Source organism: Botryllus schlosseri, chromosome 6 (genome assembly GCF_051294905.1).
Source record: "Botryllus schlosseri isolate E-star chromosome 6, Bs_hap1, whole genome shotgun sequence".
NCBI classification, from domain to species: domain Eukaryota; kingdom Metazoa; phylum Chordata; class Ascidiacea; order Stolidobranchia; family Styelidae; genus Botryllus; species Botryllus schlosseri.
In genome coordinates, this window is record NC_137241.1 from 11,109,943 (window position 1) to 11,137,833 (window position 27,891).

Sequence of the window (27,891 nt, forward strand, 5' to 3'; positions counted from 1 at the left end):
CGGACGTTTGATGCGAAGTATCGGATCGGCCGAAGCGAATCGAGCGTATTCCCGATGCAGGTATTTGTTGATCCCGTCTCGGTGTCCGCGGAATATTTCAGGATTTTGCGAGGACTTCAATCGGTGGATATCGAACGGCTTAGCGGCTACCACTCTGTTGCAGGACAGTTTCACGGTCTTCGTCTCCCAGGGCGGAAGCGGTTGGAAACGCCCAGTCATGATATGCGGAGGTACAGAGTCCAGTACATTCGTGTGAGATTGACTTTCGGCATCATAGTCTTCAAAATACCCCTGAAGTTGCACAAGGACTTCAGTAATGCCAGGCATGGCCAGCCCAGTGGAGACATTCACACTGTGCGGAATGGCCATTTGGACGGTGCCATTAGGATTAGCTTTCAGGAAGTTGACGGTTATATCGTCGGAATGATTGGGGGAATGGACTGGACTAGGTTGGACATGGGCATTTGCAGGAATTGACGGTATGGTCAAGCGGGAAGTAAGTAACGTAGTGACCGCCGGCCCATTAACGGGCCTCTGGCTAACAACCACAGATGTATCAGATACATGCGTGCGAGTTGTGTCAGAGGTAGTACGTAAAGGTGAAAGTTCGGTACTCACGACAACGTTTTCTGGGACAGGTTTGTATAGTTTTCGTTGGGATATGTGGGACAATTTGATACTGGCGATTTTCAGCTCGGTGAGAGCGTCGATGAGTTCCTTCTTTGCTTTGATAAATTTCATCTTTGCTTTGATAAATTTCATCTTTGCTTCAAATTCGACTTCGAGTCCTTTCATCTCTATTTCGAGTTCAGCCTTGATTCGTTCTCTTGCGGCTTCCTTGGAAGTAGTGGCACTTATGCGAAATGGACGATTCGATTTAGTGCTTCTTCGTAGTTGATTGGAATTATAGAAGGTACGCTGGTATGCTGCGAAGGCGGCGCCGTTGGCATTACGTTGACAGCGGGTGATATCTGCGTTCAGCTTGTAAATTCGTGGTAGGCTGGAACCAGTAGACTCGTAGGCTTGTGTTATCCGTATCAGTTCGTGTAATGTATCCTTGAGCTCAAGGATTAGTTCGTCTAGTTCGCATTTGCACTCGGCGACGTGCGTGTGTGAGGATGCGTTCTTGATGGTGTGGAAGAAAGCGCGCTTAGCTGTCTTGTAAGCGGTGTTGGATTCTTGTATAACTTTGTGAACGTGCTGCTGGCTGAGCACCTCCGCTTCGGCTGCTGGCAGTAATGTATTAGAATGCTGCTGGCTGAGCACCGCCGCTTCGGCTGCTGGCAGTAATGTATTGGAATGCTGCTGGCTGAGCACCTCTGCTTCGGCTGCTGGCAGCAATGTATTGGAATGCTGCTGGCTGAGCACCGCCGCTTCGGCTGCTGGCAGTAATGTATTGGAATGCTGCTGGCTGAGCACCTGAGCGAAGTCTTTTGCAGCTGCTTGGTTGCATCAACATAGGCCTACTTCAGGGCACCTTGAAAAGAGGTGTCCAATCCCGGAGTTTCAAGATATCCCTGGCACAAACTAACCGAAAATTGTTTTACAATAAAAGATGGAGATTCTTAACAACATTTTGTTCAGATGTGCAACAAATTGGCTACTATGTAGCTTAAGCTATCAAGTGTCTCAGTAAAAAGGCAACTTTGGTCGCTCGTTTTGATTTCAACTATTTCACTAAAACCCGTCTCGGCCAACAAGTTGTTGGGTTTTGTACAAGAACGTCTAATAGTGCTTGGATGGCCAGGTCTTAAAATCTGTTCTGCACTCCTATTCAAAATACAGCAAATTTTGCAAGTGAACAATGGTTGCTGGCAGAAATCGTTTTGGAGAGCGGTTCCGTAGGTTCCAGTTTGTCGAAATGGTGAAAAACCCAAATACTTGTGTTGAGGCTTTTGCCATATGTCTTATAAAATAAGGTTCAAATCGATCGCTACCTTATGATGCGTTGCTACAATTTGTGTTCCGTTTTTTTTTCTCGATTTCCCATTTTCTGTCTCGCGAGTATACGAGAAGAACAAATAAATTCACGATACTGTGTGTTCTTCTCTTTAGCTCAATCTAATTCGAGAATCTATAACAGTTTAATAACGGTAAAGTAGCTTTTCAGACTACCATCAATATCTGAGTTTTGTGGCATCTCGCGACCCGAGTCACATCCATGAAAACGAATTAATTTTTAATATTACAGTAGTGTGCTACGATTTTACGGACAAGTAGCCTATGACATACGGAACGCGCACGCCACAATTCTACCCACCATAGCTCTCCAAAAATCTCTGACGTACGCGATTTCAAATTAGAGTGAATTATATTCCTCTGCGTGTCGTAGTTGTAGCCTACTACTGTCTACCAGAGTTGGATCAATTGTAATTTGTAATGTAATTGAATGTAATTAATTACATATTTCAATGTAATTGTAATGTAATTGTAATTGAAGCATTTTTATTTTGTGTAATTGTAATTGTAATTGTAATTTAACAAAAATTTTGCTCAATTACAATTTCAATTACATTAAATTGCTATTGAGACCTGACAAGCACAACATAAAATAATTGACTTATAATGCATTCTCTTTAAATGTCGACAAGGAATTTGGTGGATCCATTCGAGGAAGCCCTTGACTGCGCCCTTGCGGGCGAAGTTTTTTTTATTTTTACCGCTATGCTGGCCTCGGCTGCCATTGTATAAAATTATTAGATTACTAACCAACGGATGGATTCGCAACACGTGACTCACGATTGAATACGCCGAGAAGCGAACTGCTGAGCCGGCTAAAAGCAGCAGAATTGATAGTCCCATAGCTGGCGATCCAAGCGTCGAAATTTGATATGTATGGTCCTAATCGAAAGCTAGTGTCGCACTGATTCCGCAATAAAAGTATATTTCCAGGCAATGGTACCATCCCAAAATAGTCGTGAAAGTCTGGGAATCGGCATTGTTCTGAACAATCGCTGGGAGTAATTGGTCATTGTTGTGGTCATGCTGCTGCGACGCTCTCACTTTTCAGAACAGTCGGCCTTAAACGGCTATTTTGGAGCAGTTACATTGCCTTGACGAGATTTTAATTTGTATTTTCGGAATTAGTGCATCAATAGCTTACGATAAAGACCAGATGCATCAAATTTGGACGCTTGAATCGCCAGCTCTAGGACTACAAAGTTTGCTGCTTTTAGCCGGCTCTGCAGTACGTTTGTCGGTGCATTCATCCGTGACTCACATCTTGCGCATCTATCCGTGGGTTGGCAATCTACAATACGATTTCAGATCACGATGCTGCATCGTTACTTCGTCTGGCTAACTAACCAGACCACCGGATATTATATAACGTCTTATCTGACAAAGCACGGTTTTGTTTCCACCACTCATCCTAATTCCTACGTCCCTCGATAAAAATAATATTATTTCTTTAATTATATACTATATACGCAAATCCAACCCGTGCATGATTATAATACTTTTTTCAATGACATACTGCATACTGGAATATTTCGAAAACGTTTTTCTTTTATCAATTACCGAGTATTTGCGTATCATGAATGAAACATTAATACTTGAATTGTTGTTAATTACGACGCTACGGTTGTCAAGGAGCACGGTTGAATTTATGATTATTCAATTACATGTTCAACAGCAGCAATTGTAATTGTAATTGTAATGTAATTGAAGCGTGCAAGGAGTAATTGTAATTGTAATTGTAATTTGATATTTTTAGCATGGAGTAATTGTAATTGTAATGTAATTGAAACATGCATGAAAGTAATTGTAATTGTAATTGTAATTGAACTGAAATAATGTAATTGATCCAACTCTGCTGTCTACTCAGATTGCATGAACGGGACTATTCCGTGCCGACAACGGGCCATATCCATACCGAAATTTTGGCCATCCAGCATCGGTCATTTTTGGTCGAGGTTTTGTCGCCGATTATGTTTTGGCACCGCACTTTATCAGCGGTTTGTTGGTGAAAATTTCACGTTTTTATATGCGACGACGCAGAAGGGATTGGCCTCGGAATGAATGAGTCTGATAGGCCCGAACTCTCTCGTTGCACACGTCTACAGTTCATCCCAACGGTCTTCGACCATATTTCCCGGAAAACCAGTCGGACAAATCTTATCATGATTTTGTTGAAAATTATGATTTTCGTGTTACATGAGACATTGTTAAACGGTTGTACACTTGTACATATTGTGTATTCGTTAGTGTTTGGAATATTCTGGAATTTTGATAGCTAACCACTACAGCAGGGGTCACCAACCTGGTGCCCGCGGGCACCAGGTAGCCCGCGAGGACCAGATGAGTAGCCCGCGAGCCTGTTCCAAAAATAGATCGAATAGCAGCATTTGCCAATATTCGTCAGATTATCACCAGTGAGCTTTTAAATATATAAATTGAGTGATTTAGCTATTGTTGTTTAAATCACACTATATCATGTGACTTAGAAATGACGATACATATATATAAACACTTAAAATGATGATATCAAATATCCCCAATTACAATTAGTAATATACCAACATGTAGTAGAATAACAAGATATCGAAGACGTAGAATAGGCCTATGGCGTACTGCCCTTACAGGCGATATGACGGTATGCCACCAACGGTCTTCATGAAATGGTGGGGGGTTCCGTTATGGTAGCTCGACGTCCCGGACAATGCCAAAGTAGTAAACAACATTACTATCCGGTAGCAAATGGCGGTGACGTATACTAGCAGAGGCAGTGTGTATTGCATCTTTTGACACAGCTTGTCTCTCTTACCCTCAACGCAATTTATAGTACCATGTTTCTAACTTTCTGTAATCGATGCTGCTGTCAGGTATAATGAAATCTGTCATGTCTGGATGCTGAACAGTTAGAGATTGAAATTGTACCACTGCAAAATCACCTCCACCTCAAAGCCCACAATGCTGCAGCAAACATTTGGTGCCTTGTTTACACGGAAAAGTACAGTGGTGATTGCGCAGCAGCTATGAAGGTTGCAAGCGTGTTTGGTTCAACCTATCGTTGTGAATCAGCATTTGCGGACACGACATTCATCAAATAACAAACACAGAACACGCCTCACTAATGCACATCTGGAACACTCACTCAGAGTTGCAGTGTAAGTTACATACCAGAGTACAGCGCACTAGTTGATAGCATGCAATGCCAGGCCTCCCACTGACTGGTTTAGAAACAGATAACACGATGTCCAGTCTAACGTTTGACGTGATTTATTTTAAAATCTGAGCTTGCAGTTGTTACATAATCTATATGAACACGGTGCTAAGTAATTCGTGATTTCTTAAAAAGTCTTCGTGGCTAGCTGGTTAAAATGAGATGTTTTGATTCAAAAGAATCTCTTAGAAGTCTTACCGCTATGCGATACCTGCCCAATGCTATGAATATCAAAGCGGAAATTGTGTCTGGTACGGGTAAACGGCGGGAGTAAATTGTAGCCCGTCGCTTCAATCAGTACCCAAAAGTAGCCCTTGGTTGCAAAAAGGTTGGTGACCCCTCCCTAGAGTCTCCCTGCATGAGTGAGAATGACTCATATTGAAAGTGTTCTGGTTTCTCGTGTACGTTCGAGTCAATGTTTTGATACTCGGGTATAATTGGTCTGATTCTGGCTCCTCTGGTGGTAGTACGATACGTCGCTCGCTGTATGAACGGGTCCGCTGTAATATACTCTGCTGTGTGTTTTGGACAGGTGTCTGTCAAGTGTAAGGAATAAGACTCTCAAGCCGCAGGTAGACCGGTATAGATTATGAATTTCATCGAAGGTTATGCGCCCTTGCTAATCTGCTCAACAGCAACGATGCCATCTTCTAACAATATGGAGAAGTTGAAGTGTGGTAGGATCAGTATTTGGCCTACGCGGAAGATTCAAGTTAAAGGTGAACTAATGGCCAACGATTTATGGGAATACGTCGCAAAGGAGACGTAGAGAATGCATCGAGATCTAAGAAGACTAAGGCCGTTGGTATATTATTGCGTAGTCTTGATTGTTCCGTGTTGTCGGCTGTACCGGAAGACCACCATAGTGATTCGAAGAAAATATGGGAGGATCTGGAGAAGAAGTTTGAGCCGAAGAATTCGATGATGTTTCTATCACTGAAACGGCAGATTGAAATGATGCCGACTTTCACGGATACGAATATTATTCGGAAGATTCAAGAATGTCAATTTCTGTTTCAGAGAATGGCCTGTATGGGTCACGTCGTTAGTGGTAGTGACCAGGTTTTCGAAGTGATAAAGCATTTTCCGTCCTGTTTTGAAGTGATGTGTTCGTATCTTGTGAACGAAATGCAAAGTAAGCCGGAATATCCGTTGGAACATTTGCTGTTGAGAGTGCAAACCGTAATTTCGGTTTCTCCGCCCTAAAGTGTTCCAGCCTATCAGGCTAAAGGGGAGTACAGTAAGTCGAAATTTACTAGTACGTGTGATCATTGTGGTAGAGTTGAGAATAAAAGGTCCATGTGTTGGGATCTGAAAAGTGATGTTAATCCACGTGATCGGGAATTCGAGCCTCGTGGTTATTACGGGCGTGGAAGTGTTTCTGGTGAAGGCAGAGAACGTTTAAGCGTCGGACTGCTCATTATGCTGAGTGTGGAAGTGATAATTTCTCAGATAATATATCGTCCCGTGTAGGAGAGAGACATTCGCTGTTTTACTCGTCTGCTGTTTTACCCGTGGAAAGTAGAAATCTGGGTATGCCACATCGTGGTAATAGCGATCGTTTTCGTGTGAGTAAGCAATATCTGATGCTTCCGTCTATTTTCCTGTCTCGACACAGACAGTCTATTTCCTGTCTGTTATCTGTGATAGTGGTGCAACCAGTCATATCAGTTACAATTCGGATATGCTTATTGCACTGAGACCTTTTCGTGCGGAAATCGAATTGGGTGATGGTGAAGTCTTCTATGCTGAGGGTATTGGGACCCTTCGTATGGTCATGTATAAAAATGGAAAGAGAACTGGTATTGCCGATTTACAAAACACACTTTATGTTCCCTACTTGTTGACAACACTGTTTTCCGTAACAGCTGCTGTTGCCAATCCGAAATATGCAGTCGCTTTTAATTCGGATTGTATTCGGATTTTTGATAGAGTTGCTGGGCACAATGTTGCTACTGGCAGTATCGGGAACAATTTGTAGGTGCTGGACTTTCGTCCTTGTACTGAAAAAGACACGTCGGAGCCTTTGTTACGTCCCGTCGAAATGGAGCGTCGCTCTCTTGAAGTTGATAATAATGCGAACAAGGTTAAATGTGTTCTTGGTTTTGACTTTTGAGAAAGAAGTTGATAAACCATCCGTTATGACATTTGCAAGTAGAGTCGATGATACGGGGTCAGCGAATGATTCTCAAATAAGGCGTGGTTCAGATGGAGTGTCTTCCGAATTGTCAATGGTTGCATGAGGTGTAATAATGACGATAAAGCGTTTGTTTTGCCGATTGATACTGTTGGGGAATTTTTGAATGTTACTTGTCTGGCTGGAGACGTTTCAGCCGAGTTGTGGCCTCGTCATATTGGCCACGTTGGACGAGAAGTGATTATACAACGTGATGTTCGTGTCGATGAAACACGACTTGGTCAAGAAGGTTAAGTGGCTGAAGCTCCGCCTGAATTGCCTGTATCGAGTTTCATCTATCCTGGAATGGATGACGAGCAGGAAGTACGTGATGATGAGAAAAGTGAAAACGAAGAAGAAATTGCAGAATTGTTTGAATGATGGTCAGCCGTCCACCGAGACGTACATGCAATGAAAGTTTGCGACAGACTGTTGAACAAGTTGAAGTTGGAGTTGAAGTTGAACCTTCAGTCTCATTATTGTCGCATGCAGTTGGCTACCTGCTACTGATGTGCACGTGGCAGAGTCAAAAAGTCTGAAAGATGTATTGAACTCCGAGCATTCTGATTTATTGAGAAATTCTGCACCTAAAGAAATGAAATCAATGTGTGATTTGAAAGTGTGCGAGTTGGTCAAATCTCCTGTCGATGCAGATGGAATTGAGGTTCGTTACGCGTCAACTCAAGATGAACTTGCCGATATTTTGACAAAGCCGTTACGTCGACAACCTGCTGTTACTTGAGAGTTAAGATTGGTGTAGATCAGGGGCGGGCAACTTCTCCAGTCGGCGGGCCGAATATAGGAAAATTAAATACTTGGTGGGCCGGGTTGCTGAATCGATGCATTATTCGCCCATTAATCCTCATATACAAGGAATAAATCGTATTTAATGAATGTATTTTAATGAAAGCAATATAACTTCAAAGCATTTCTCGCCAATAATGACGAAGACAATATGGATTTGAGAACAGCATTGTCATACAGGCACCACCGTATCTGCTTCCCTCTGACGAATCAATGCACGGTGCAATCCTTAATTAAGATTTCAAGGCGTTCGATAAGCCCGGTACCCCAAATTCACCAAGATATCAATTCTTTAGGGTTTAGTAGGTGACGAGATATAGCGCGGTTGTTCAACTGTGTGGCCTATTCTATCTCGATATTGAATTCATGCGGCCTGCGGCCTCTACGAAATTTTTAGTGGCCCGCGACCCGTTTCGAGTTGGCGACCCCTGCCATAAGCGGTGTCTTAAAAATGCCGAGAAGTGTGCCGTGCTACAAGTCGACGGTTACGGAATCAAAAATAAGAAATATCGGCCTAGTGTAAATTACCACTGTAGTCGACAAACACCATGATTACCACAAATGACATAAGGGTTGATTTCATCGTAAATGCAGATAATGCAAGTCTTCTCGCTTCGACTAACTTGCGCGTAAGCACCACCCTGGCTCGCGGCGCTTACACGTGTATAATAACATACAGTCACTAAAATTTGACGTATGTAAGCCATTAGTAGGGAATCTCGGAAGACGGACCGCGGGCCACATTATGATGTAAGACGGAAAACTGTCCGCGGGCCGGACAAAATCCCTTCGCGGGCCGTATGTTGCCCGCCCCTGGTGTAGATCATTGCTGTTGTGATGAACGTTTAAAATTGTCTCAAGAGAAGAAGTGCTGAAAATGATGATTTTCGTGTTACATGAGATATTGCTAAACTGTTGTATATATTGTACATATTGTGTATTCGCTGTATTCGGAATATTCTGGAACTTTGATAGCTAATCACTAGTCTCCCTGCATGAGTGAGAATGACTCATATTAAAAGTGTTCTGGTTTCTCGTGTACGTTCGAGTTAATGTTTTGATACTCGGGTAGAATTGGTTTGATTCTGGCTCCTCTCGTAGTAGTACGATACGTCGCTCGCTGTATGAACAGGTCCGCTGTAATATACTATGCTGTGTGTGTTGGACTGGTGTCTGTCAAGTGTAAGGAATAAGAATCTCAAGTTGCACGTAGAACGGTGTAGATTGATTCTGAATTTCCCCAGGTTTCTCATGATAAAGCCATATTTTCTGCGTGTCTCTCTTATTGGCTACAGTACCCAACACATTGACTTTGGATATGTAAAAACTATCGTAGGATGCTTTGCAATAAAATCCCCAATTATTACATGCATATTAAGAGATAGCTCTGACACCGTGTTATTATACCATTATACCATTTGCGGTCCATACTTTAATACCACTTGAAGGGGTAAAAATTTGCGTTACAGTAACTTGCAAACGTTAGTCTGTAATGATGATATTTACTGCCATCCTCGTGGTTCGCTCTTATCGAAAAGTTATCACAAAATTATCATGATTGTTTAGCGAAAGAAAGCAGAAAGTCAATTGGACGTCATTTTCCAGCTTGTCGCGGGCTCGGATGGGCTGATATACTGAATACTGATGTATGCCACTACACCAGCTTCCACACCAGGCTTTTGGTTACGTAAAAATTATAGTTCGAAAGTATTAACTCGCTACGGTTTGTGAGATCTACGATTAGTGGTGCGTCGTAAGCAGAGGTGGTCAGTAACGAAGTACTTCTACTTTTTTGAAGTACTCAAGTAGTTTTCCTCTACTTCTGGTACTTACTCAAGTAGATCTGATTTTCTGTACTTCTACTTCTACTTCATAATATTTTGCGATCTACTTACTTACTTTTCGCTATTTTCAGTTCGTCAAGTAGAAGTAGTTTAATCCCCCAATACGAAAGATAGCCTGAGGGATTTTGGGGCTGTTTTCACGGAGTACCAACATTTAATATTCATAAAAGTCAAGTAAAGCCCAGAAATTGTTTTGCGCTGCGCGCACAGTACTACTTAGTTATGGGGTGACAAATATGTTTGTACAAAAGTATCAGTGAATATAATTTAGCTACCGGATTGCTTGGTTCCGCTCTCATCGTATTGTCGCCCATATCAAATATTTCATCACAGTAAATATGGCCCACCATAACGTTTGAAACTACCGTTTCGCAATCTAGCAATTCCCTATCATTTCGTAATTAGCAGCCCATGACGTGTCCTGCTAATCTGGAAAACGTTTCTTTAAACGTTACACCTGTTTTAGCAGATCACCTTTGAAGCTTTATGGACAAAAGACTTGAAATATATTTTCCGCTTTTTAGAAGTAATCTTTGTATTTCACTTTCAATTTCGAGCAGCCTATCACACTTAGAGTTCTGAATACCTTCAGTTATTTTGGCTGCAGAACATACATGTTGAAGCATAAAAACAAGCGTAGTATTTTCCGAAAATGAAGTTACACTAAATGTAACTTTTACAATCCATAATATTTGTTTTTAACGTATACTAATCGGGTAAAGTGTTGAAACCGTATCCGATACAACTTCTCCGTATTTCTCTTTGCCTAAACTTGAGGCCTTATAACATGGGGTAGGGCGCCATGCCATGATATTCTCAAAAAAGGGGTCTTCTAGTAAACAAAGGGTTATTGTCGCAGTTTTGTATCAATACTATTATTTGCCCCCCATGATGCGAAAGAATGCTTATTCTGTCGAAAATTGATACCTCCTGGTATGCATCAATACGAATCAAGCTCTCTGCACCTTCCGCATAGCTCAAGTTGCAGCTTTTGACAGTCCATGTGAACGAATTAAGACTGCTTTCAAAACTACTTACTTACTTGAGTAGATTTAAAGTCACTCAATTCTACTTTTACTTCAAGTAGTTTTAGGTGGCTTATGGAAGGAGTACTTCTACTCGTACTTGAGTAGATTTCTTGACTACTTTGACCACCTCTGGTCGTAAGCTAAACAAGTTTACACAATTGCGCCGCAACTACAAAAGTTACACAGTCCTTGAATTCAATCAATCAATCAGGTTTATATTTATATTTTCATCGTTTCAAAACATCACAAGACTGCGATACAATGAAAAGATAGGAAGGTGTCGAAACAACTTGGAGTAGCCTTTAAGATCAGACACCCACCTTAGCCTAGGCGAAGTAAATAAGAGACATGCATACTGAATGAAAAGTAATGCAGAAAATATAATACGCAAGCAACAAAATGAAGGGGCATGTGGCGGAGGGCGAGATCGAAGTTAGGTCGTGGCCCGGTAGTCCAGAAGACTGGCTAGTATTCATTTAGAAGAAATTGCTTGTATTTCGACTTGAATGCGGACATGCTCGACGACTGTCGGATAGCCGGTGAGATGCTGTTTCACAATTGGGGTCCGGCATACTTGATAGAGCAATACGCTTTCTTGTATTCAGTCCTGATCATATGGTAGTTGTTCTTCGTTGATGCACGTGTGCTGTAGCCTACTTGTGCGCTTTTGTCTCCGAGGTGAAGTAGTCGTTGAAATTTGAGGGACATTGACCGCAATGGAACTGATGTTTATTTGAATTATTCCACGTCAGAAAAATTAACAATTATTCATGATTTTCATTCGCACTATTCGCACCGTCATTCACACTGAAATATTTGTCATTCGCACAAGCGCGAACCGTCACACAGGTCGAAAAGCACTGGAATAGCCGATGCAATGAAGGAACTGCGACTTACAAAACATGGCGCTTTAGTATGTTAAATAAGCGTACGGTACCGCCGCGAAACAGATGTCGTTCAGCCAGGTATATTTTGTGTTAAGCTTGTTAAATATCCGCTCACTATTGCCTTCACTCTACTAACTTCAGTTAATACGGTAAATATCCTTCTAATCAATTCGAATATGCAGCATTGCTGTGAAGAGACTCCCAAGGGAGTAAGTGATTTGTGCTAATACCAAAACATAATGAACGGAAGATGTGTGGCAGCCTCAAGTTATCAAAATATGAGAAAGGTGTGAATAATCGGAAATCGGTGTACTTACAGAACAGATTGGACATTTTGATTCGTGCAAATAGTTCGCCTTCGCCATGGCTGCGTAATCAGTTATTCGCGATATAGGATGACTGAAATCTGCTCATGCTTTGTAATCTGATGCGCGGACGCACATATTGGTGAGTATGAGTATGTTGCGCATGCAGCACGGGAGATCGCGGTATCGCTAATTGTCAACACAGCCGGACTCGCTCATTGCGACCGAAAGTCGAGCGGTAAGTGGTTGGTCGGATGAAGGAACATTGGACCACCGATTACGGGGTCATTTCACACCATGACTCAAGGGACCATTATGTAGCTCATATTGTCAAACAATCAGATGGCTCGTCCTTTGGTATTTACAAATTCCGTTACTTGTAAAAAAAAACTGTCAATTGCAAAACAGATGCCTAAAATCGGCGACTCTTTCAAGAGATGTTCGATGGTCATCGTATCTGCTGCACTGGACGAAGAAGTGTCCGACCGATTCCTATGTCTAACGGTAAGTGGGTGTTTGTCGTAATTGTAATCGATTCATCATCAGCAATTCAGCATTTACGCATGTTCGTAACCCTAAGCCCTCTCTATTTTGGCTGGCTACGCAGCCACCTAGAGCGGATGTTTTCTCACTCATACTAGCACATTACAGATCGAACATCTACCGACTAAGCGACTACATAGGGATTTAAGAGACTGTTTGGGCGCAATTGATGGCGACAAGGACCTTTGCCTGCGATGTAAAAATAAGCAGTCATCATATACAAATCAATAGTTCGATCGCTTACGATTACTTTGAATTTACTTTAAAATCTTTCAAATTTAATCGATAACGATTATGATTACTTACTATGCACTGTTTATGTTGATGTTGTTGGAAACCAAACAGGACCGTAACTGCCGCACCCCGAACCCCCAAATGGGCCCCAAATTTTTTTTGGGAAAATTTATGCAACTTTTTAAAAATATTTCCGCGCCAGGCGCGATTTAATGTTCCCGAATATCTTTGATTTGGGGGTACCCTTCCCCAAGAAAAAATAAACATTATTAATAGAAATAGGCATTTCGCCGTCAGCCATTACCGCGCCACGACACACCAAGCCATGTAACTTGCGACTCCGAAAATATTGCCCGAAAAGGACTGTTCTTTTGCTGACCGAATATTTCGATATATATGCATACATATATGTTTAATTGCTAAATGGCTGGCGCCGAATGTTACTTAGGGTTACCTTATTTTGGGAATCTGAAAAGTGAACACATTTTTAAAAAAATTCAGACTTACAATACCGGAAAATTAGTAGATTTCATCCGAGTTGGTAGTTGATTACCTAAAAAAGGTCATTTTTCCGACTCCCACTTTTTATGAATTTTCCGTCGGTTGACTAAAAAACGTCATCTGTCTGGCTCTCTGACTCATCTCCCGAAAGACACGCCGGACCGTTACCTGAGTACTGATTTCCCATATCTCAGTCGAATTTTTACATACATTTAACCAAAATTTTAAAAAATAGGACAAATTCTCAAAAAAGTGGACATTTGAGATTATTCCGAGGACACTTTCAAATCCTCCTAAAAGAGGAAATATGGTAACCCGGCCTGTGTTACTGTACTGGTAATCTGAACCCCAGATTACAAATGCCATCCCGTAAGGAAAAATTATTGGCCAGTGAAGAAATACCAATTTGAAATCGTCTGGGTCTTTTAGTTTAGTACGTTTGGGCGATTTTAATATCTTTTGTCATAGCAGACTGGAGGTCACGAAAAAACATCATGTGACGAAGTCAATATATCAACGGGTGCCCCCGAAGCTGTTTAATTATTATTTACGGGCCCTAGATTTTCTAAGACGCCTCATTCAGCTCTACTGGTAAATCTGATTACGTGAGCAGAGAGAGGATAAAAAATTGGTGGCAATATATATGCAATTCCTGATAATATTCACCGATTCAATCATGAATTACATAAATTTTTCGCGAATGGCGCGTTTAGCCGAAATAAGCTGACACACAAAACAACAGCACAACAGATCTCGCTGATAACTAGCGGCAAAAACGTACATCCTGACGTGGGTTAAGCCCACCAGAAGTTTGGTTTATCACCCTATGGGGCCCCATGACCAACGTTTTGGGCACTTAACGAAGCGGTGTTTCGGTCCTGCTACCAAATATGGCTTCTCAAAAGTCATTCGTCAAGAACAATCTTATGCGAAAAATGCAGGCCTCAACCTATGCTTGACCAATGGTACAACTACAATAGTACTCGATATCCGAATGTAGTTCAAGATCACAATTTCTTTTTCATGTGCCCTCTCAAACCCGATTGGGTTCGCGGCGGTGACTATTGAGACCACTGCTCCATAGCATTTCTTTCACAATTCATTCCATGTCAATGTCATACGATCAAATAGTGGGATTTAGAGAGTTTGTCATTGCAAAACACATTGGATAACCCTTTGTATAGTTTTCTTGCGTTAGCACACATTAAATACATATAGTTGACCATAAAACTCACATGAATGCGATCCTTCAGACAATTCGTAATCGTAATAAAGAGCTCGTCGTCGATACTGCAGTCTGCTAAATCTAAAGATTCGAGACACTCATTTCTTGCTGCGATCGATCCAACGATATGAGCTTCATCATGACTCAGCGAGATGTGAGATACATTGATTACCGAAAGATCTTTCGTTAGATAGTCATCATCTGACTCATAAATTGCTGTATACAGTTCCATGCAGCCCAGTTTGTCCCAATTCTTCTCCAGTTGCGAACGAATTGACTGAGCGAGAACTTGTTGCTTCCTTGCCTGATCTGAGACTGTCAGGCAATAAGCAATATCGTTAGATAACGTAGCTGTAAGTAGAAAGAGACAGTTTATTCCTCTTTCACAATGAGTCTATTGCTACACTAGTTATAATGGATGATGCGAACCGCTAGAAGGTTCTCGTTCGTGTGAGCGCGAATTCTTATGAAAGGTTCTGTGTGAAAGCAAATGTGAACCTATGACGCCCGTGACACAATATTGCTAATTGCATCACCATATTTCAGTAAAGCAATATATCAATGTACGTACGCTATACACGAAGACTTAGGGCACATGATGCCACAAGGCTGAATACATGCTTAGTTTCTGACTTTTTAAACATCAACTGTAACAAGCAATTGCTACAACAACCCCAAATATCTTTCGTCGCTTTCCCAACAATTTCGACGAGGACTTGTAGGAGAATATAAGCTTATCCCGTTGTTACAGCTATTACCTCCTGAACAAGTTATACAATACAATAACACCCTATCATCATCATACATTAGTGATTAGACAACGACGTAGGCCATGGGTGTCAAACATATGTGTGGCCCGCGGGCCGCATCCGGCCGCCAGACGATTTCATCCAGCCTGCAATTGACTGTATTATTCAGCACATTTCTAACGAATGTTGCAGTTGCATGAAATAATCTCACAACTGGTTTCACTCCAATCACCATTAGGAACAAGTCACTGCCATTTACACCTACTTACGGGAAACAAAAAAGTGTGCATTCAGTTCAGAGTTTTACACAAAATGGACCAAAACCAGTTATTTACAGAAGCAAAAACTCCAATGCAAAACCGTTATATGCAGGTAACAAGTAGAATCCAAACACTTGCGGTCGCACTGCGGTAACACTTTCTGACTCACAAGTCCTCCGGCCGCCAGAGCAATCCGAATTGTGATTTAGTGGGAATGAACCAAATTCCAACGTCGCATTTACACTTCAATCTCTTGTATTCCTTAAATCACATTCACAGCGCTAGGGCCGGATTACGACTGAAATAAAGCGATCACAGGAATATACCAACTTGTATCGTCTTTAGAGCCACTGCTTTAGCGGTTTATAACTGTATTCCTCCAGCAAATCGTCGTATTTTGTCAATTCTATTGTTTGCGAATAAAGTTGTTGCTAGAATATAGCCTCTATGATACGTAATATAATAAGTTGTTGTGCCGATAGCGGAGGGTATACACGTAAGACCTTGATAGCTTCCACACCCTGTTTAACGTACGTGTGTATGATTATAACTTTATTATAGTTACACGAGCTTTTGGAGCGCTGCTCCTTCATCAGCTGATAAAGCGAAAGTAACGCAAACGTTTGGTTTGCCATTGAACGTAATAATCACATTTAAACTCGATATTAAACGATTTCAATCCATCTATGTTGCGGCAATTATCCTTACAAAACTCACCCCGGTGAAGGTCATTTGAATATTTCATGTAAACAACGCCAGTGGCGAATCTTCGAACTACGGACCACTGCTTTTCATGCAGATGTCTGTCATTGAAGCGGACGAACTCTTGCAAATCCATTTCTGAGACAAAACTAGCTGCTAGAAACTCTTGCATGCTTTGATGGCAGAAGAAAAATCTAAAGTCTCCTTCCATCAAGTGACGGCTGAGGATATTATTGCCTGGAACTTTCGTCATCAAATCTTGAACTTCCGCAGCAGAAAGTCCAAATTGCGTCAAATCGGATTCGTCGAATACAACTCTACCGTCTTCTATTCCATGAAACGCCATTGCCTTTAATTTGTTGATTATCGACAAGATTTGCTTGTGATTTCGGATGTTATTCACGCTCTGAAGCACCGATACGATCCTGTTGTACAGCTCCGTCACTGTAGATGGGGGAGTTTTACGTGGATCCCTCCCCATCACAACTGCTACGAGAATTAGGAAAATTGGCACCGATACTAGCTGAAATAATCGCGGTGAAGTAGTTTCAATTACTTTCCAAATTTCCTCTCCAGGATTTTCTTTGATTAAATACGTGAACAGTTTATGAGCGTCGTAATGTGTGAAACCAGTTAATGTGATTATGCTGCTGGGTCGAGCCAACGCTGGTAGCTCGGAGATTTTAAATTCCCTTGAAGTCACAATTATTTTCACGTGACGAAGGATGTTGCGAGCCAAGATATTGTACATGATGCTAGATGTAGTTGCTATCTGATAAGGTTTGATTTTATTTTCAACAAAATCCCACATTGCTTGGTCAAGCCCGTCAAAAATTATTACAGCTTCAGATTGATGCTCGATTAACCATTTGAATGTTTGAATCTCTTCAGATTCATGTTCGAAAAGACCACCGAATAAAAACTTGGAAGCTTTGATGGAGTCCTCTTCTTTCATTTCCTTCAACTCAATGTAATGAGTCATTCTTAGTTTCGGTTTGGAGAATGAGGCATCTTCATTATTCACTTCTGCAGGATGAATTTCAAGAGCTTTTCGAGCTATTCTACGTGCGAGAGTAGTTTTGCCAGAGCCTGCAGAAGAGACGATGGCAGTGACACCAACTACATCATTTGGAGCTAATTTCTCCGGCTTGGATATTGACGAGATTACCTCTTCTATTGTGATGGATTTGCCGTCATTGCCGTGTTGATGGTAAAATCCGACCTCCTTTGTCAACTGATTTCGGAAACCTTTGTTTCCCGCGTCACGATGGGTTGATGCGTCTGGAGAATGTGCTACGTAGTGTCCGCCTTTGTAATAGTCGTCGACGCTGACTTCTTTCATCTGCGGGTAAACTTCGAAATCTGGCTCATGAAGACTTTCATTCATGAAGTCTTCACAAACTCCACTTGCCGTATCTTGCCGGGTATTGTCGTTTACAATCGCAATTAATTTCTCGTACTCTATGCCTGCAGAAATGAGAGTTCGAATGCGTAAACATCGAAACTTTGTAAAGATTAGCCTACTTCCTTTACGGGGGATGGTTTAAAATGCATGCTTCAGGATTCAACCGATATATCTGATCAAATTTCAGATTACCAAGTCAAGACGTCAAAAGCGGAATCTGTTATGTAAAGATTCAATTCAATTCATGTTTGTTTGATATTCATGAGGTTTCGACTATATTGGTCATTTTACACCAGCCACCTGAGAGAAAGGATCTTTCTTTAACTCAGAATGAGAATAATTTTTTCTGATATCTCCAAGTTCCAACAACGGCAATAATCCTAATTATAATAATATTTTAAATGTCATAGCTGCGTCGTACCATCCATATACCGATGCTAGATTTTGGCTGATACCCAACGTTGCACCGATCAGAAGATATTATCTGACTTAAGAGTAACTGCGGAATGCGTGTAGCTGGTAACTGATGCTATTATTGTCTGTCTGTCTGTCAAGCATATATGCAGATTGCATTGAAAGGCAAAGGCACACAGTTAAGTAGAATTAAAATATTTGCTTATAAGATCATGTCATATGCCATGTAGGCCTGTAATATGTCTTTTGAATGTAAGAAACAAGGATTTAAATCGAAGTGGCTTACTACGCCGAAGTAGACTGAGCAAGAACATACTCAATTAGGACACATTTTGTAGAATGCCCAGTTGTATTCAATGTAATTATTCGCTTGCCGAACACCTCTGAGCCATAGAAAAAAACTCTTTGTCCCTGGAAGAAGTGCCAAGTTTGAATGGCGTGCGATCCGAGCCATTGGTTTGTGATTATGCTTATAGCCCGGTATACCTTTGAACCAAGCTCAAGTCGGGTAATAGAAGGTATTGGGCAGTAAAATCGCTGAAATATGTATATCTACCTGCTACCATTGCATATGGTTTATTTTTGACAATATATTTAACTGAAAATTATTTTGCGCTCTCCAGCTTATGTGCGCAGTGCGCACTATCCGTATTTTGTATACAGAGGTGGTCAAAGTTGTCAAGAAAGCTACTCAAGTAGAACTAGCAACGAAAAAATCTACGCAAGTACGAGTAGACATACTTCTTCCATAAGCAATCTAAAACTACTTGAAGTAAACGTAGAATTGACTGACTTTAAAAGTACTCAAGTAAGTAAGTAGTTGTGAAAACTATCCTAATTCGTTCACATGGATTGTTAAAAGGTGCAAATTGACCTATGCGAAAGGTGACTAGCTTGATTCATATTGATGCATACCAACATGTATCCAATTTTCGATAGCATAAGCATGCATCCACATCATGATAGTATTGATATGGAAATGCGATACTAATCCTCTGTTTTCTCGAATAGCATGTTTCAGAAAATAGCATGGTACGGAGCCATCCCCCATATTATAAGGCCCGTAGTCTAGTCGAAGAGCAATACGGAGAAGTTGTATAGGATACGGTGTAAGCACTCTGCGCGATTAGTAAACGTTAATAAAAAATATGCGGGACCGTGAAAATGCCATATTGTGTAGCTTTATTTCCGGAAACTAAAGGCATTACTACACATGCTTTTATACTTCAACATGTATGTTATCCAGACAAAAGAACTGGTATTAATTATAACTCAAACTATATGATACTGGGGAAATTAAAAGTGAAATACTACTTCTAAAAGTGGAACATGAATTTCATGCCTTTAGTCCCGAAAGTTTTAAAAGTGGTGTGCTAACACAGCTCTAAAACTAAAAAAAGTCAGAGTCCACGTTTCCAGATTAGGACACGCCATGGACATGCTAGATTACGATATGACAAGTAATTGCTAGATTGCGAAACATCAGCTTCATACGTTATGATCAGCCATACTGTGATGAATTATGTCATATGGGCGAAGGGCGACAGTGTGGTGTAAACGGAACCACGCCACCCCGCGACCTAAATTATAGTCACCGATACTTTCATGGAATCAAACTGGCTACTCCGTATCCACTGCGCGCGAAGCGCGCCGAAAATTCTTGGCTTTACTCATCTTTTGTGAAAATTAAATGTTGATGCTCCGTGAAAACAGCTCCGAAATTTCTCAGGCTATCTTCCTGATTGAAAGATTGAACAATTTCTACTTGACAAACTGAAAATAGCGAAAAGTAAGTAAGTAGATCACAGAATATTACTAAGTAGAAGTAGAAGTAGCGAAAATCAGATCTCCTTGAGTAAGTACCAGAAATAGAGGAAAATTACTTGAGTACTTCGAAAAAGTAGAAGTACTTCGTTACTGACCCCCTCTGTTTGTATGCGACAATAGATCAGTTTCGGTTTGTTAAGAATCGTTTTCAAAGTAAAGTCAGTTGCTATGTTCACAAGAACATCCGTCATATTCACCATAAGGACAGTCTCGTGTTCACGATAAGGTGAGTCTCATGTTCACAATCAGATCAGTATCATGTTCAAAAGAAGCAAATCAAAATCAGATATTGCAGTATTCGAAACACTCGTTCTGCAAGTTTCGTTTTGTACCTTTGAATTTCATCATAAAATTGTCACTTAAATGTTTTTACGCTTGATCATTTAACGATGTAGCCTACATATTTACAGCCTTATGAGAAGTAGTAAGTCAGTCGAGTAGAGCGGACGCGATTTTCAGCGCTCCCAATATCAAAAAGCCAGGATTCTAGAAGACAAGAAATCGATTTATCCGATTACATAGATAGAGTTTTCACCGACCTAAGTGATACAGCAAGAAATCGATGGAAGACGCTAAATTTGATGAAGTGGATATAAAATAAGGAAGTACGCAATGTATGTATGTATATGGGGGGTTATGGTGCTTAGCAACTATGGCCTTTTGCACCAAACCTAAATATCGTTAGTCTATATTCTCTATTAAACTACTAGATTAAAGCTGCCTCTCGGTTAAAAAAACATATTCAATCACTGGTACAATGGTGGAGGGGTTGCCGAGTAGAGCTACGATATCGATCGGCACGTGGCTCCGTTCTGCTATGTCCAATAAATAAGTACGCAATCAAGACTCAGAATTGCCGTTGCTACATCGGGAAATTATGATTGGCTGTAATCGCCTACTTCGCCAACCGTCAGACAATCAATACCAAGTTCGACCTAGCTTCGCCAACCGTTGGACAATAAATAGCATCTTCTGACCTGAAGTCTACTAGATATTAATCAGTGGCGGCATGTCCTATAGGGCAACTGGGGCATTGCCCCACCTAAAATTCTGTTCAATAACAATGATTTACCATTTATAGACGCTCAGCAACCAATATATACCGAAATCACGGCGAAAATCGCATTCTTTTTGTGCTTTCGCTTGTAAATGTCCATATATAGCGAAGTCTCTACGAAAATCGAATTATCTTCAGTGTTTTCGCTTTGCAAATGCCTAGTCAGGGCTTGCCCCGGTAGCGCTCATAACAAGATTTCACTGTCTGTTCTGGGCTCGAGTCAAACCGAGGTCGACTCCAGAATTCCTATCTAATTGTTGGAGGTTTATCTGGGCTACTTTTCGCCATCTTATCCGTGCAAGCGGTGTCTCAGAGTGGGCCGTTCTTCAAGTCGGCAGATACGTAACAGAAATGAAGAAAATTGGCCTGGTGTAAATGATCATAGTAGTATCGTTGGGACCCCGGGAAATCCCGATCCCAGGATCCCGGGATTTGATGCAATCACGATCCGGGTATTAATCCCAATGAAGTCCCAAGATTTGTAAGCAGTATCTACCAAGGCTTACGTATCGCCATATCTCTTATTTTGGTAATAAAGCAGTGTCACAAACTCGGCTGATTGTCTAAAACAATGGTCTCAAACACGCGGCCCGCGTCGGCATTTTGCATTTTCAAGTATTCAACAATATTTAACTGGAAAATATCTTATTTCGAATGTGAGAACTTAAAATTCACTCTAAAACCACTCCAAAAACCTGGATCGCAATGACATACCAAATGCCCGCTAGCTGCGAAATTATAACGCGACAGCCTTCATGATGACATGATGCATTTGTCATCTCGCATGGTGTCTAACTGTCTATAACTCATTATTCCGCCGAATTATGCCATGCACAAGAATATTTTTAATAAAATATTAATACGCATGACTTTTTCGTGGCAAACGTGAATATTACAATAATGAATCACATTTTTACAATGTGTATGGAAGGCCGGTCTGCAAGTTCCGTCTAATAAGGCCTACTTGGAAATAAATATTTAACCCCTATTTGATGCTGCGGCCCGCCGCGTCATCAGAAACTACGAAATTGGCCCGCCAGCAAATTTTAGTTTGAGACCCCTCGTCTAAACGACGACACTCTTAATGCTCTCATGTTTTTGCTACATTGTTACAAGGAATAAATGTTGTTTGTGTAGCTTGTGTATTCTACTACTTCTCTAATCCCGGGAAATCCCGATCCCGGATTTCAAATTTGATCCCGAAGTCCCAACCCCACGATAGTAGTCGACAAACACCATGAATGCCATAAACAACAACTGTCAGTTCTCTCAAAGCGGCTCACAATAACGAAACGATGAACTAATCTCTCCTATTCATCAAATTACCGAGCAAGCGGGGCAACTGACAGTGTGATGTAACAATGGTATATATACCTGAATTCTATTACCGTCCTATGTGTTGAATCGACTTTTGCTGGTATAAGTCGATTTTGACGATGTTTCGCTAGATGATAATTCTTGAAACTTGATTTGTTATGTCGTGATGGTGGTATTTAACACTGCTCCAAGTTTCAGAAGTTTAAGGTAGTAATCTCGTTTCCAAAGTTGACTGTGTGCTGAGCTGTCATATTCATGATCCGGCAGTTTATTTTTCCGATCGTCATATTGAATATATACTGAGCGTGGTGCAAATAACCATCAATGGTTGAAAGCGCCACATTTCTCCATAATAAGCAAAATACTCATGAAACACGTCCAATAGATTCCGGGTAACGTTCGCTTCGACATGATTCAAAAGATCACGTTATTGGGCACTGTACAATGTGCATATTCTTCGGAAGGCCTTGAATGCACCACTGGACTAAAATTACACTTGTGAATCACAGCATACTTTCGGTAATTTCGATTCTTCATTTTCAATCATCTCTACCTCTGCTCTGTAACCCGTGCCAATTCTTCATCTACTGCCATTCTGTAATCCGACTTCTCCATGTATTGCATAGGTACAACAATGTGAATGTATACTGAAATTTTTAAAAATTACTCCAATCTCGCCATTTTCCTTTGGGGGCAGGTTGCTCCCCGGATTATGTGTGTATTTGCCAGTTCTACTGTGAATAAAGATATAATAATGACAACAACAATTTGACTGCAATACTGAAATTTTAAATTATTTTAATTACTCCAATCTCGCCATTTTCCTTTGGAGGCAGGTTGCTCCCCGGATTATGTGTGTATTTGCCAGTTCTACTGTGAATAAAGATATAATAATGACAACAACAATTTGACTGCAATACTGAAATTTTAAATTATTTTAATTACTCCAATCTCGCCATTTTCCTTTGGAGGCAGGTTGCTCCCCGGATTATGTGTGTATTTACCAGTTTTACTGCGAATAAATATTATATTAATGCCTGTCACATTGTCCCAGGATTATCAATCAAGAGCTTCTTTCGATCTGCTCAGGTCACGGGAGATGTCCGAAAATCACCAACAGATATGGGCAGGCCGTGTTATTTTTGGCATTTCAGGTGCCAGATGCCAAAACTGCCAAAAATAAAAATTTGAAAATGCCAAAAATAAGCAATTTTTGGCATATGCCAAAAATAACACAGCCTGCCAAATAGTGTATTTCTTTCATGGTGTTGTGTTAACAGGACTGCGTTACAAGCGAGAAGAGCGTTTGTGAAAGGCAGGTTTCTTAATCTGGGTCGAGCCCATCCATTAGGGGTGAAAGCACAGTGAAATTGAACGGATGACTGCATTTGGTTTACGTCATACTTTCCATTTGTCCAAAGGTAATTTTTCGACCATTTTTGACCGGCTTGTTGAGCGCTAAATTTGATGAAACTGGTATCAATGAGAAGCTGCCGCAGTACTGATTATTGAAATATATATTATATTCTGCTCATGGAACTGGAACCCCCCAAATCAACCACGATTTGTGCATTGTGATCGAGTTGAACATTGTGACGCAACAAACTGTCTGGCTATTTCTGAGCTGGATAGTCTCGTTTTGCCAGACAGTCTTGTTGCGTCAATGTTTTTAAACAAGCTAACCTTCCCAGGACTTTTCCATGCGAGTTGGTAATATTAAAGCCACTTGAAGTGACAAAAGTCCTCCGAAAATATATCGGTAGACTGAAGGAGAAATGATAGTCGGGCTACTAAATAGAATGTGTTGAGAGTAGAGCCCGACCGATTATCGGCTGGCCGATAATATCGAGTCGATATCACGCTTGGAGAGAAATATCGGTATCGGCCGTTGAAGGTAAAAAAATATCGGCCATTTTCGTGACGTCACAACATGGTGGCAGGGAGTCAGAGAAGTCGATAGAAGACGTGAGGGCGGTAAATTATAAAAAATAAATGGCCAAGCTGCACATAGTGCATACTCCATACAGGCAGTAGGCGTGCCTATCTGAAAAATATTATGGATTACTAACCACCGTTATGCCCCACTGACTTTGTGGGAATCCCCCTGCAGTAATCGATCACCAAAGACAGAGAGCAGCTGGGTGGATTGGATGGTTGTCTGCAGAAGATTTCAATCAATAAGAGAAATGAGAACATCAATCATGCTGGACTGACCCTCACGATGATAGAGAAAAGCGTCTCGTCGAAACATTTCTCGGAAGATAGTGCTATTGGCTCGGTACCAACAGAGCTACCAGTAATGTATGAAGTCGTCTGACTGAGGCCTTCGGCCCGAAGGCTTCGGGACCACCATGATAGGAAATATGCGAGCATAGAGGGCAAGAAAATCAAGCAAACGTGGAGTAAAGCCAATAATTGATACGAAAATTTTTAATTCCGTGATGACATAGGCCAATTCTGACAAAAGAGCGTAAAATATTGATTGTTTGAATGCTGGTCATGGTCAAGGCCTCAAGGGAGGCCCAAGGTGGATGGGTGAAGCAGTTGCAGACGTGGACAATTTCAGTTGTTTTGCATATTCTCTTCAGCTATTTGTTACTGATGTGCCGAAGGCTCCAGGTGCACTGCCAGAAGAATATCAATATTATTATCAATATTTGGTGAAACCAATGAAGGAAAGATCCCCTGTAAGGGAGCGGTGGAACCGAAATGAAGAAAGATTTCCAATTCTTGCTGTGCCACTAACTATGGTACCAAGTGAAAGACTGCTCACTATGTTTAGTACTATATACATCATTTATGGAAGACCACAGAAGTTCATTCCTTGGAGAAAGAGCCGAGAAATTGTGCTTCGTGAACTGTAATCTGCAACTGCTGGATTGGTGCTTTTGATATATTTTTATAGCCCCTAGATCATTTCTTTCATGTTCAAGCATATCAATGGCTGTAAAGCTGTTGAAATAAATGCTCTTGAGTTGTTAAAATTGGGCCTTGAGCTAGATTCCATATCTTTTGAATATCGGCTGAATATATCGGGGTTATCGGTGGAGGTACTGGATATCGGTCTTATCGGTATCGGCTCAAAAATCCAATATCGGTCGGGCTCTAGTTGAGAGACAACACAGGAAACTCCTGGAAAAGGATCGGGAAGAAAATTCTTTCCGCGATGAGATCGATGGCACTGGCGAAGTGATCTCTTTTCATGATGAATGGAAGCCGGTTCGGCCCTTCAAAGATTTTGAAGCTCTGTAACAATCAGCTGTTGAGCGTGTTTGTTAGGCTTTTCTTTCTTTTTTTGCTTATTGGCACCGATTCCGATGGATACTGCACATTTTGTGGTTTCGTTTGGTATTATTAACCTATGAAATCGTTAGGTTTTTTCTTCTTATTATTCATTTTAATAATATATTCATATTAAAACCCGAAGCTTTTCGAGCTGACACTTCTCAAGGGCAATCGTCAGCAAATAGAGAATTTCAAAAACATGCATCTAGCTACATTGCATACAACCAATTATGACGTCATAGAAACAAACAACATGAAATACAGGCAAACCGCGAGCGCAGCTAGTGGACAATTTTTAGATTCACTACAAATTCCTTCTGCTGACACAAGCGCGGTCGGTGGATTTTAATATAAGTCGATTCCAGTGCAGACAGATGGAAATTAGTGCGGCCTCTACCTAATATCAAAAATCTTTCATCGCGATAGTTTTTAGCGCAAGTTGCATTCTCAGCCAAATGCTTGCCGATGGCAGAGTTCATAGCCATGGCCTGATTACGTTCTAGTATTCGGAGATCAGTTACGGCTGCGTCTTCGCGAGAGTCCAATATGCGTGATCTAATAACGCTAGGGACATGTTGTTTGATGCGTTCCTGCAAGCGCTGAGTTGTTCTTCCCACGTACCGACAATCACAGTGGCACTTGAAATCATAGACTATATTGCTTTGTTGAAAAGCAGGAAGAACATCTTTGCGCGTTGCAGGAAGCAATTGTTTGGTGGTAAACACAACATTAGTTTTTACGTTATCGTAACAGCGATTTACAGCAGAAATCAATTGTTTTTCAAACCGGGAAGAGATGGGGCCCAGCCACGGCAAATGTATATATACATTTTCCTCAGACCGTGTGTTCGTGTTTTGTGATTTGTTGGGATTGAAATTACTGAGTTTTCTGTCCACAGAACTTTTGATGATGTGTTCGGGGTAGCCGTTATCGATTAGAATTTTGCGGATATATTCTAGCTCCGCGTTTAATTTTACATCCGAACAAATCATCAAGGCTCTATGCACCAATGTGCCAATCAAATTTAGTTTACGGCGATTCGGGCTAAAAGAATTCCAGCGTATGTAATGCCCTGTAAACGTTGGCTTCCGGTAAACCGAAGTGACAAAGCTAACACCCCGTTTTTCCACCAGAACGTCTAAGAATGGTAACGAGTTAGCACGCTCTTTTTCAAATGTGAATTTTAAAGACGAGTGTAGAGAATTCAAGTTAACGAAGAAATCATCGAACTCCGTCTCATTTTGACAGATAACGAAGGTGTCGTCGACATAGCGACGGTACATGAATGGAGGCTTGGTTTCATCTGCGGCGAAAAGTCTGTTTTCATGGAATCCCACAAATATATTGGCTAAAATCGGGCCAAGAGGGCTACCCATAGCTACACCGTCGGTTTGCATGTAGATGGTATCGTTAAAACTAAACTCAACAGAGCAAGTAGCCGTATTAAGAAGTTCAACGAACACTTTACGCGAGAAGGAAGGTGGTGCTAAATCACCACCACCATATAGCGCGTCCGCACAGATATCAATGGTCTCCTTCAGCGGCACGTTCGTGAAGAGGCTTACGATATCATAAGAACCGAGAAACATATATTTGTGGGATTCCATGAAAACAGACTTTTCGCCGCAGATGAAACCAAGCCTCCATTCATGTACCGTCGCTATGTCGACGACACCTTCGTTATCTGTCAAAATGAGACGTAGTTCGATGATTTCTTCGTTAACTTGAATTCTCTACACTCGTCTTTAAAATTCACATTTGAAAAAGAGCGTGCTAACTCGTTACCATTCTTAGACGTTCTGGTGGAAAAACGGGGTGTTAGCTTTGTCACTTCGGTTTACCGGAAGCCAACGTTTACAGGGCATTACATACGCTGGAATTCTTTTAGCCCGAATCGCCGTAAACTAAATTTGATTGGCACATTGGTGCACAGAGCCTTGATGATTTGTTCGGATGTAAAATTAAACGCGGAGCTAGAATATATCCGCAAAATTCTAATCGATAACGGCTACCCCGAACACATCATCAAAAGTTCTGTGGACAGAAAACTCAGTAATTTCAATCCCAACAAATCACAAAACACGAACACACGGTCTGAGGAAAATGTATATATACATTTGCCGTGGCTGGGCCCCATCTCTTCCCGGTTTGAAAAACAATTGAT

General features: G+C 41.2%; 1 protein-coding gene across 3 annotated transcripts in view; it reads right to left on the reverse strand.

Moving 5' to 3' along the window:
• Positions 1–27,891, reverse strand: part of LOC145440223 (NACHT, LRR and PYD domains-containing protein 3-like) — a 74,437-nt gene that overhangs the window by 35,063 nt on the left and 11,483 nt on the right. For all 3 annotated transcript variants that reach the window (XM_080317797.1, XM_080317795.1, XM_080317796.1), the window contains exons 3-4: positions 16,438–17,889; positions 14,722–15,026 (exon numbers count right to left, since the gene is read on the reverse strand). In XM_080317797.1, the coding sequence (XP_080173923.1) occupies positions 14,722–15,026; positions 16,438–17,809 (1,677 nt within the window). In that variant the 5' untranslated portion in view covers positions 17,810–17,889. The remainder of the gene's footprint in view (positions 1–14,721; positions 15,027–16,437; positions 17,890–27,891) is intronic.